We start from the raw sequence: 11,753 nt of genomic DNA, 5'->3' as shown, positions 1-11,753 counted from the left end.
TTTACCAAAAAAAAAAAATTATGATGCTTTAAAAATTTAAGGTCAAGCAACACCTAATATGTGAACAAAAGTCAATTTGCACCGACTATAACCAACATAAGTTTAAGGACTTGCAAGGGAGCACATAGTAACAAAGATACGGCTAACAATCACTCCTAGCTAAGGCTACAATTCTATTTGAGAGAAAGATAGGGGAATTGCCAAATAATCCACTATTTCACCAAAGAAATGAAAGAGCCAAGGGGGCTAAGTTGGATAAAGCTCAGGTCAAAAGCAAGAAACCTATCACTTAAAAAAAGGCAAAAAAAAAAAAAAAGCAAGAAATATCACCACTTAGCTTGCGTTCGGGGACCTAGACAACCAAACTTTAAACCCTAAAATTTTATTTTGAGAAAATTGAAGACCTAAAAATTGAACACCACCACTCCCATACCAGTTATTTAACATACATTTACATCATCTCTGGATGAAACTAAATTAGAACACCGATGAATTTTATCCCAGAGTATAACTAGGTTAGTATCAATCAACTACTTGAAACATCTCAGCAAATTTTTTCATCTATTTTCCCCCAATAAGTGTTAGACTTGGATAAATAATATTTCCAGTTAATTATGCATCATGGCTGAAAATAAAATTGAGATATTGGTTCACTAAGTTTCATTAGTTCAATATTTATATAATTAATAACCCAGAGTGCATCCCCAACCAAAAAAAAAAAAAAAGAAAAAACCATCCCAAAAACAAGATAAAAAATATAAAACTTTCACTATGCAGCATCTCGAGAACACAACCTGCAATTTAAGGTATTAGACCAGAGCATGGCTCCCAAATTTTGGATACCAGGCTCTGACCAGAAGGTACATAGAGTGCAGCCTAGCCTGGAGCATTCAAACATGTAAAATTTGCCAACAAAGAGCTCGGTTTTGTCGCAATAAAAAGTTTTAGGCTTCATGAAAATTTTATGACACCAATGGTATGGGCTTTATGATGTTGATATAGTGATTGTATTATACTGAAACCCGTCCTTTGATTCTGGGCATTTTTTGACAAGCTATCATCGAGCTAACCAGCTTCCGTCGTCAGTGATCCTGAGCTTTTGTTAGTTATATAAAAGAATACCGATTGTACATCACTCGTTGCCTTATCTAATGGCATAAAGAATGGTATTCCAGAACTATGAAATGAAATACATGGACTCCCAGTGCCTGAAAGGCCTTCTTCATCATTAGCTACCATGGAAAGCCATACTGTTTAGGATTTTTTTTTCCGTTTTCTGAGAGGAAAATGCACAAGCAGATCAAATTCAACTCAACTCAACTCCATGAAGTCTTAATCCTAAATTAGTTGGGATAAGCTACGTGAATATTTGCTCCATTCTGCTCTCACAAAGATATCGAGATATGAAATCATCTTCATTTATTTTACACATATCAAATCACTTCATATTGGATGCATCCCTTGATGCATGTTATGCATGCATAAATCATGTAAATCATACTCTTCTCAATTCATCCTCGATTGATATGATTTCCACAATTTTATGAATGATTTCATTTCTTATATATTCGACCATTTGTTTTAATACTACATATCCATCCCAACGTTATCCAAAATAAATTATAACAGACCCAAATGCTCCTTGAATTTACAGTCTTGCCGCATCTTACTCTTATATATTCCACACATACGTACATGCTGATCAGACTACAGAAAGAAAAATTACTTAAGATGGGATAAGAAGAAAACAAAAGGAAGAGAAGCCAATGATCAACTGCAAATGATGCCCCAAGATAGAGCCATCAGCAGGAGTGCTGCATCCCTCTCATCCTGTGGGAAGACTCGGTGGACCGCTGAACTATCACCTAAACTAATCAGAACATCATCAAAACGTGGATTCCTTTGAGTAGTGGTGGTGGTGGCGATCTTGAACCGTTTCTTGAATGGTATGGTGCGATCCACATCTGATTTCTTCTCTTTTCTCATCTTACTATGTGCTTCTCTAAGGATTATTCCACCACTTGCAGCTGCTGTATCCATGGCTCGTCGCGCCTTCCTCTGCCTTATTCCACAAGCATTACAAAGAGACTGCACCATGCAGTACACAAGAAACTGGATATTATATCAAAAGAACAACAACAAAAAAAAAAAAAAAAAGAGAGAGAGAGAACAAGAACTGGGGACAAAGATAGCTAGACTGATGATCAATAGAAAGATGTGGGGAGAGGGGAGGTGGATACCTTTGGACCGCGAGGACCACTCCTCCACAAAGGAGTCTTTGTGGTGTTGCAGTCCGAGCATACTCTGATGATCCCACCCGGGGAATTGCCGTTGGTGTTGTTGCTTATGCTTCTGTCTTGGTTTGACGGAACTCGATCTTCAAGTATTTGCATGTTTCTTCTTGGTTTGCCGACATGATCTGAATTCATCATCTTCCTCATAAATCGCATCTTGGAAGACATCCAGTTACTGGGACCATGCAGATCTTCCTGACTAACGTGTCGATCATGAGAAGATTCCTCGATGGTATTGTTGTAGTTGGTTGGAAATGTGACCGGGGGATCGCTGGATTTACTGATGAAAAGATGCTCCTCGGGCTAAAGAAGATAGAGAAATAATAGATTAATCAAAAGTGATTGCACTTTTGACTAGTTTATCAGATAGACTAGATCACAAGAGTTATATTGGATATGGAAAATTCCTTACCTCTTGCTGCAGGAGGTCGTGATCTCTATTGTTTGCTCCTCGTTCTTGTGAAGTGCTCAAGAGAATGGGACGTGAGCGCGAAGAAGCAGCACTTGCTAGAGTGAATGGAGTAAGGTGGCTTGGATCTTGATCTCCCTCTGCTAGAGGGATGGCAGAAAATTTGTTCATATAGAATGGGGACATGGATGGAGAGAGAGAGAGAGTGCAAGAACCAAGCTATAAAGATGGTTAGGGAGGGGATGAGGGGACTAGCTAGAAGAAGGTGTTAAAGGGCCAACTGGCAAGAACTGGGATCTAGCTACGATTCATGAGTCAGCGTGGGATGGGGTAAATTCCCTTTTATAAGGAAAACAAATTAAGGAATTGAAAGAAGAAAAAGAGAGAGGCCTGAAAAGGCATCCACGTGACTCGCTTCTTCACGTGAGAGACGTACGCCACAAATCATAAACAAATGATTAATAAAAGAAACATTCTATATTTGCAACTTCATATTATATTTCAAGATACCATAAACACAACATTGAATGAAAAAAATTCCCGACTTTTGCCATCAATTAGGAATTTTGGAGAGACTGGAAAGTTGATGAAGGTTTTTTTTTTTTTTTTTTTATCCCCCCACAAAAAAAAAAAAAAAAAAAAAAAAAAAAAGATGGTCAAAATCCAGCATAGAGGGCAAATTAAAAATTCCCTTCTATCTGGCTAACATACAACCAGGTGGCAATTATTTATTAAATATGACTTATTATCAAATTTTTAGGACGAATGGATCAGTCCAATAGTCACTCACCATATTACCCCCTCTTGTATTTAAACAAGTGAAGATTAAAACAAAAAAATTCATAATGTTATCCACTGTGCATGTGCCCTACAATTTGGAATGATCTGCTAGACCTGATCCCTTTTGTGAATTAGATCTGATCCATCCAATAATTTCTTCAGAAATAACCCCTTCACCTAACCTTGCCCAATGTTTGCTTTATCGCGAAAAGCAGAGGCATGGTCGCTCAAGACCCCCTTCCCGTTGTCTCCTCTCCCACAAGGCCACATGCTTCCATCCACATACGCCAAATTAGGCAAGTTGCAGCTCTCGTGATCCCATAAAGGCCAAAAAGCCAACGTAATAGGAATTTCACTGCTTGTAGACCGTTGTTCAACTCATTCGAAGTTACCACTTCCTAAAAGGCAACCGATGGCAAAGTAATTAATGCGACCCAATAGATATTTGTTACCCGGTCGGCTAAATTGCAGGAGACAAATATCCAATAAATCAAGTGGAGACGTAGAAAGGTTATGGCAAGCTTTCATTGAAGTGGACCGATGAACATATCTCCAGCTTCAAGTTCTTTGGATAACGTTACCGTGATTTGAGAGACCACATTTAGTTTGTGTGATCGCTAGTTTGCAAACGTATCAGGTGTGTGCATCACTCGTGGGCTTAGAGGAGGAAAAGGGAGGAAGAGGGAGACTGCAGAAAATTTATTGTCAAATGTACGAGGTGGAGGGCTTCATGAACGATGTGTCCAACGGTGCAGCTTTCAAAAGGATGTATGCATATTCAGAGACCATGCCTTGGAGGTACAAGATATATGGACCTCCTCTCCTCTCTCTCTCTCTGTTTATCTACCTTTCTGTATCTAAGTAGGCTTTATTATTTTTTTAATTTTTTAATTTTTTTTGTTTTTAGTCTTGGAACTATATACATGTCACGCTTCAGCCCGAGATCACGAGCAGGAGGTCACGGCAACCCCGCATACTTATGAAAAACTCTCTCCATAAGCATGCAAGACATCTCATCACGATATCAATGTATCACAGCGGAATAAATTCAAATAATTATTAATCAACTTTAATTCAAATAATTAAATCAAATATCTTACGTCCAATAAAATTTTACTAACAATAAAAAATAGGTCTAAGTTCAATGAAGTTGACAATGCTAAATCTCACCTCTAAAAGTTCTGTCCCAATATTTCTTCCCACACTCGAAATTAATTAACTGAATCTGAAAAATAGAAAGAAAGGTAATGAGCTAGACGGCCCAGTAAGTAACAAATATCTCAACCAGATATTTTATAATTTTTCAGAATAATGCTGTAAATAAACATAAAAATATATTTCATGCTGATTTAATGTAAATCTAATATTTTCAAATATTCACATATAATATAATCATAAATCCGATTCGATTCAAAAATACTCGTAACTCAACGGCCTCGACTATGACCAACGTTTAATTCCCATTGGCGGGGTCCACAAACACCAGCGCACAACCCCCACTGGCAGGGTCCACAAACACCAACGCATAACCCCCACTGGCAGGGTCCACTGAGTACCAACGAATAATCTTCATTGGCGGAGTCCACTGAAATATAGTTAGGCTGAGAGCATAAATCGATCTGTATCAAAATACTTTGTATCATAATATATCATAATTTTTCACTGAACATGTGCATAATCGACGTATCATAATATTTCAACAGTACTTTTCTTTCAAAACATAATTCATAATTCATGCATAATTTCAGAGAATAATTATTTATTTTCATAATAAATATGAAATATCTCGAGAAGATGATTCATTACTTATCTTTCACGGAGCACTGAATGAACAGATCGACTAACTTCTAGAAGATTCTTTCGTGCCTATTATCCAAAATTATATTTTTACATTAATTTTAATTCAAAATTAAATCTAAACAAGTCCCAAATCAAAACCTCACTTAAAATCAAACTCTTCCCTAAACTTGATTAAAAATCATCAAATGAAGCCTTCCACTACGCTAATCCTAGAGGAATAACTTTAGAGAGAGAGAAATCCATCAAGAGAGAGAAACAATCTAGAGAGAGAAAATTTAGAGAGAGAAAATAGAGAGAGAAAGTCTAATTTCAGAGAAAGTAAGTAAAGGTTCAAACTGAAAGAAGAGAGAGAAGAGAGAAATTTTTTTTTTTTTTTTTTTTTTTTTTTTGAATGGGTTTGAAGAGATAATACATATCACACACAAACTGGGGAATATATGGGTTCACATTGTGGGAGATGACAGACAAAATAGTTATCGAGTGGATGTACTCTCATGTTCTGGGTCGCTGTCAGCTTCCCTTACAATTAAAAAAAAAAAAAAAAAAAGTAGATGTACTCTCCTTTGGAACGATCAAAATTTTGGGGAAAAGAAGATATTTACTTCTTTCGACTGCAACGTGAACAACAGGACATCCAATCAAAGATTCATGCTGTTGATGGTGGCTTTTATTGCGAAAGATGTTTAGAATAAAAAAATCATATATTACAATAATCACTTATTTATAAGCCGAGAAAGGGCAAAAATGAATAATATGTCAATAGTTGGTATATATTATTGATCCCTTCATTAGCGATATTTTGAGATGGCCATAAATTTATTGCAAAAATTGCTTCAATCATTTTATTGTTGAAGATATCTAAACTCTTTTAAATTTCAGATCCACCGTCCAGAGTTATAAATTAGACTGCAATCATTGACCTACCTTTTCAGTAGCTAACAGCTCTTTCTTATTATTTTTATTTTTATTTTTTATTTAATAATATATTTATAACTTGAATTTTTATTGGCAGATTTTGTTATCTATTACAAAGTATTTTGTATTCTTTGTCCGGTGAATAAAATGGGGATAACTTCCTATCACCTCCTATTCACATCAAAAAAGAGAGAGAGAGAGAGATGGTCATAAGTTTAAATCTTTATTTGCAACAATTTTTTTATTTTTTTTAATTTACCTTTTTGTTGTGTTTAATATAATTGTCAATTCCAAAAACATAGTCAAAAGAGATCTATAATTTTTGGACCAAAATGGATAAAACAGAAAAGAGATCGGCTAAGTGAGGAGGGACGTATCTTTTGGGAGCAATGTCAAGAAATTAAAGATAGCAAAGAAATCAAGAAAGCTACATTAAAGGCAAGAAATTTTATATCACGTTATATGCCTCACACCCCGCACATCCCGACACATGTCGGTTATTTATTCCCCAACCCCGTCTCCATTCGCTCTTTTTGCCTTGGTGACCCCGAGTACTTCCATGGTTGACAAACTGAAAGTGGCGGGAAAGCGGTTGTGGTCACAAACAATGGCTGCAATTCTATTCAAGACAAAATCATTGTTGCACGAAAGCTGACGCAGCATCTTGTGACAAAGACGATAAGGTGTATCACATGATGCAGTTAGTGTCAGACCAAGGAGACAACCAGCTGGCGAACTGAGATTGTACGCACATCAGCCGCTATAAATAAATGAAGGTGTACGATTTCCTATTGTCTTGCTTTCGAAAAAGAAAATGTGGTACATCCATCGTCACAGTTGCCTATTTTTGCACAAAAGAAAAAGCTCATCAGATCCCTAACGAATTGGTGAAGATAACATTGTTTTCTGAAGAGAGAAAAGGATGGTAAGTAGCAATTAGATTCGCTTACGGATATGTCTTTGCTAATTGTCAACAAAACATTTTAAATTTCAAGTTCAAAATCCTGCATCATTAACCATAACTCCCTCCTCTCCTAGCGCCCAACAGAATTTTCAGCTGTACAATATCATTTTCCTGGTTACTGAGTTCCTTGCAGGAGTGCCACCGCCAGGGTTTACAGCAATGCTTCTCTTCATGTTAAGTTTGGCTTAACAGCGGTGGCGGCCGCCAAATAACTTGGAAAAACGAATTATGGCCATTTCTAAGATACCGATAGCCTACCAAACAGCCATGAGTGAGCCTAAGGTCTTTAGTGTGAGGAATTTCTGTAGTTCCAGGCTGCTCAGTTTCTATACCTATACATGAAACCCATTCCTTAAGAAAGATATGGTGTATGTCTTCTGCTTATTTATGCTATTGCAGCATTATACAAAACACACGCTTAAATGTTGCAAAAGACTTGCCAACAGGCATCCAATAGCTTCTGCTAAAGACTCATATTTCTTGTCCTAATTTTATTCAATGCACATTAATATTCAATTAACACATCTAAATTAAAAGATGGCCTTCCTAAACCTTACAGTATCTATCCAAAATAGTATTCAAAAACACATGTTTTTCAAGTCAACTTTAATTCTGTTTAGACTCAAAACTGATATTATGTCTCCATTGCATTGTCTAGTCCTAGATGAACACAATAACAGAAATGAGAAGTGTGTAGCTCCTTCAAGATTATACCCTGTCCCAGACACACCTACATGCATTCAAGCATTCCAGGTAAGAGAAATAGGCCTCAACTTAACCAGAAGCCTCTGAAACTTTGGCCACAAGTTTGATGATCTGATCCACTGATTAAAAATCTATGCCGTATACAAATTATACATCCAACAAAATGAACAGATTCCACAGCCAAGTTAGATTCCCTCTGAAAAGATGCTAGAAAAATGAAACAATTTCATGCGCATTGGTTTCAGGAAATATTCCATATTCTTAGCTCATGTGCATGTAAGATTAACTACAGTAATACAAAAAAACAAATCAGTATACATAGTCCTGAACCAAAATGTGTTTAGTGGTAGTTCTAGAGGCCGTGATGCATCCCATGGCGCAAGTCTAAAAGGAATTCTCTAGATCAAGCCAACAATCTCCAATTTAAATAAACTTCAAAAGATGTCTGGTGAAAGCAAGGCACTTCCATTCAATTGATTGAGCACCAGTGAAGAACAAGGACTGAACCTCATTCTTTTCATCCCTTCAACTGCCATTGATGCATTTAGCCTCAATTTGACTCTTTGGTTGCTTTGCTTCTGCAAGAGATAACCATAGTTGCCCATATTCATTCCTAAATATCTTCCTTCTACCTATACTTTTCTCAGGTCCAGACAAAGTATTTACTTGCATAAGCGTAAATAACATGACCAATAAGATAAAAAAAGTTTACCTACCAACTGGCCTTCTAGATTTTTTTGCAGGCACTTCACTGAAGTCGCTTTGTACAAGAATGCACCACTGATTTAACTAGCGAATGCTAGTTGAGAGAAAGAAAAGAACTTGGTCAAGGGTATTTAGCTCAGTTTATATCAGGCTCAAAGTTACATTAGAATAACCAATGCACAAAACTGTTTCCATACTAGCAACATTGGTTCAAAAAGGCAAACTATCAGCTTTTAACCAAATAGGGTATTGTCTAAAATTTGGCTTCACAAATAATCTTTGGAATCACATTCTTTCAGTTTGTCTGCTTCAAAATTTTCAAACAATGGCCAACTAACCTTGTTAGTTGGATATTACATGTCATTCCATTGGTGCAGTTATAATATGCATACAACTGCTAATTATTCAAAAAAGAGTCTGGACTAAAGCTATTCATCATGCCTATCCGGAAAGAAAAACACAGAATTCTGCAAATGTATCCAAAATGGCAGATCTTCAGAATTCAATCCAAAAAGGCATTTGCTGGCACTGCATTTATCTGCCAGGCATGTACAAGTTCTGTTAATATAAACTGCATTCATATTGAACCCAAGAATAGAATAATAGAAAATCTCTATAAGTTCAGTTTCTCACTCACAATCTTTGGATAAATATCGCCTATCTATATTATGTTTTCTTTAAAAGGCTATCGGGCTTGATTATCCTTTCCTTTTCTTAAAATCATACGAAGAGCACATACTGGTTACCATAAGATGAAAGAAGAAACTTTATGGGTGAAGAAATGATGGAAGTCTACTCAGGAACTGTAGCATCTGGACTCTCAACCGGAACACTCAACTGGAACAAAAGAAACCTCTAGCCAGCTTTTCATCCTTCGCAGCTGATTCTTTCCTTGAGTTCCTCATTAGTGCATAAGCTGCAATTAAAGGATCATTAGTTACAAGAAAAACAGAATAATTATTATCATGCGTGGACCTGATTTTTTCCTTAAAGTCCATTGACTCCCAACAAAAGCAGACTATTGCATGCTGCAATGGCACAAGGACAACATATAATTGAATGACCTCCAAAATTGTCGGAAACACTGCAGCATTGACTTCCTAGAATATTACCTTCCATGTATAGTTGTTTGCTATTTTAAATGTACTTAAAAGTTGTAGTTTGAATGCACACCTCCAGCAGATGCAAAAAGCTAGTATTCTCAGATAAAGGCATGTATGGACAGCACAAAAATCTATCTCAATACAAAGTCTTAATATGAAAACTACCAACAGATTTCCATACACCTGAACAAACCAAAGACAACTCCGAACCATAAAACATAAATATATTACGAGATTTGCATGCATCATCTAGTATGAGGACATAATCCAAAAGATCCCTGAACATAAAAAGCTGACAAAAGACAATGGGTATTAAATTTGGGGCTAAAAAAAAAAATAAGTGAAACTAAATTAAGCACCAAGGCATATAGCCTATTGAAGGTGGAGGTAGATTATACTAATTTTTCATATATTTGCCTCGTACAAAGGGAAAAATATTCATACCAAAATACAACCTCAAATAGGAATGCATGCATGAAAGAGTATCATCAACACATAAATTCCTTCTATAATATGGACAAAAAGCACACATAGTTTTAGAGTGTTACATAAAGCCAACTACTCTCTCTCTCTCTCTCTATCTCTACAGAGTCATACCCGATCTCAGTTGATTGGATCACATCCATCTATCAAAGATTGTTTCACCTTGACTCCATGCACTACGAATTCCATTTATTAGTAAATGTCACTTTCAAAGGAGTTGTCCGCAACAATTATCCACATATGGCAGCTCACGCATAGCTCTAGAATTTGCACAATGCCCGACTACTATTATTAGCTGAATAATCAACCCTAAGTCTTGACTGAATCAAAGCTCAAATAGACACGAGATTGACAAATGTAATGATGTATCCCATCCAAGAAATCCACTTATTTGGAAAATCAACTCCCTTTTTCGATTTTCAGTGAAGGAATGCTGCCTAACATTGTCATTGGAGCTGTCTCTATTTTGCACATACTGATACAAGCAGGTCTTTACGAGTATATTCTTTTAACCTCAAGGTAAAAGAAATGATGTTCTTGCAAAGTCCGTCAAAAAGACTACTATGGTGATAACCCTGATCATTAAGGGGCCTGCTTTCCTGCAAAGTGGTTGTTACACTTGTCATGTTTTCAGTTGGCAATATGTCAACCTACTGAAGAATTCTTAGACATCAAAGACATCGACAACACAAAAGCTAATAGATAATTGCTATGCGACTATTCAGGAGTCCTTTTCTTTTTCCTTCCCGATATCTTGAACAGCATAATTAAGCAAAATATATCTCAACAAACAAATCTGAACTAATCCGAAAGAATGACTATGAGGTGTTTGCACGTATGTCTACGTCAGGCCTTCGTGCGTTCAGTCTTCCCCTTAATTGACCTAGCTTTTAACAGACTCGTGCTTTTCTTTCCATCATACTTGCTTAAAAACCAGAACCGAACCAAGAAGCGAACAAGTCCTCCAAAAAAAATGAAATTTTTATTCGTTCAAAGAAATCATCAAATAACCACATTTTGAGTTCTTTAGAGAGCTGATAAGAAGAAGGAAGAACAAAGCATACGTACCCTCCGACCAAGGTACTTTAAATATTTGATCCCGGTTTCAGAACAAACACAGCCAATATAAATAAAGCAAGAATTGCGAGAAAGGCGATGCAGATGACTGACCTCCCGAGCCCATGAGGAGGAACGGCATGATACGACGGAGGAAGTGCCTCCTGGGCATCGAGGGGGCAGGAAGAGGGGTGGAAGAAGTCGAGGAAGGCGAGGGATATGTGTGAAACAGCAAGGGAGGGGGAGGGGAGGGGAGGGGCGGCGGCGGCGGAGGAGGAGTGGTAGAACGGATGGGATCGGAGGAAGGGGAAGGGTGATCTTGGCCTTCTTCTTCGACTTCCCTCCTGCACGCAAGAGAAATCCAGAGTGAGTGTTTGTTATTCCTCTCTCGACAAATCGATCACTTGCTCGCTCTTTCTTTGGGATTGTAGCGACCTTTGTTGCGGGGCTTGCGAGGGACAAGCTGGGGCTTGGGGGTGGCCACATGATATTCCGTCAGCGCCTCTTTTGCTCCACTTTCCGCAGCCCGTTAATAACAT

At 37.3% G+C, this 11,753-nt stretch overlaps 2 protein-coding genes across 2 annotated transcripts; both read right to left on the bottom strand.

Moving 5' to 3' along the window:
• Positions 1 to 1,636: 1,636 nt before the first annotated feature.
• On the bottom strand, positions 1,637 to 3,027 carry LOC105040407 (protein CYTOKININ-RESPONSIVE GATA TRANSCRIPTION FACTOR 1). The gene is made up of 3 exons (XM_010916914.3): positions 2,707 to 3,027; positions 2,241 to 2,597; positions 1,637 to 2,088 (listed from the first exon to the last, which is right to left on the bottom strand). Exons 1-3 carry the CDS (start codon positions 2,887 to 2,889, stop codon positions 1,771 to 1,773), a joined length of 858 nt encoding a protein of 285 aa, XP_010915216.1. The 5' UTR covers positions 2,890 to 3,027; the 3' UTR covers positions 1,637 to 1,770.
• Positions 3,028 to 8,077: 5,050 nt separating this feature from the next.
• LOC105040408 (uncharacterized) lies at positions 8,078 to 11,753 on the bottom strand. Its single transcript, XM_073253453.1, has 4 exons — positions 11,650 to 11,753; positions 11,329 to 11,558; positions 9,411 to 9,488; positions 8,078 to 9,110 (listed from the first exon to the last, which is right to left on the bottom strand). The coding sequence occupies exons 1-4, from the start codon at positions 11,751 to 11,753 to the stop codon at positions 9,001 to 9,003; spliced, it is 522 nt and encodes a 173-aa protein (XP_073109554.1). The 3' UTR covers positions 8,078 to 9,000.

This window comes from Elaeis guineensis, chromosome 3 (genome assembly GCF_000442705.2).
Source record: "Elaeis guineensis isolate ETL-2024a chromosome 3, EG11, whole genome shotgun sequence".
Lineage (NCBI taxonomy): Eukaryota > Viridiplantae > Streptophyta > Magnoliopsida > Arecales > Arecaceae > Elaeis > Elaeis guineensis.
The sequence above is the reverse complement of the archived record's forward strand: the minus strand, read 5'-3'. Positions and strand labels throughout refer to the sequence as shown.

Excerpts from the sequence above, each read along its gene's own strand:
- LOC105040407 (XM_010916914.3), bottom strand. The coding sequence starts at position 2,889 with ATGTCCCCATTCTATATGAACAAATTTTCTGCCATCCCTCTAGCAGAG. Across the intron at positions 2,598-2,706 it reads ACGACCTCCTGCAGCAAGAG|CCCGAGGAGCATCTTTTCAT; the intron begins GTAAGGAATTTT and ends TATCTTCTTTAG. Across the intron at positions 2,089-2,240 it reads GTGGTCCTCGCGGTCCAAAG|TCTCTTTGTAATGCTTGTGG; the intron begins GTATCCACCTCC and ends TGCATGGTGCAG.
- LOC105040408 (XM_073253453.1), bottom strand. The coding sequence starts at position 11,753 with ATGTTATTAACGGGCTGCGGAAAGTGGAGCAAAAGAGGCGCTGACGGA. Across the intron at positions 9,489-11,328 it reads CCTCCTCATGGGCTCGGGAG|CTTATGCACTAATGAGGAAC; the intron begins GTCAGTCATCTG and ends CTTTAATTGCAG. Across the intron at positions 9,111-9,410 it reads TAGAGGTTTCTTTTGTTCCA|ATAAATGCAGTGCCAGCAAA; the intron begins GTTGAGTGTTCC and ends CATGCCTGGCAG.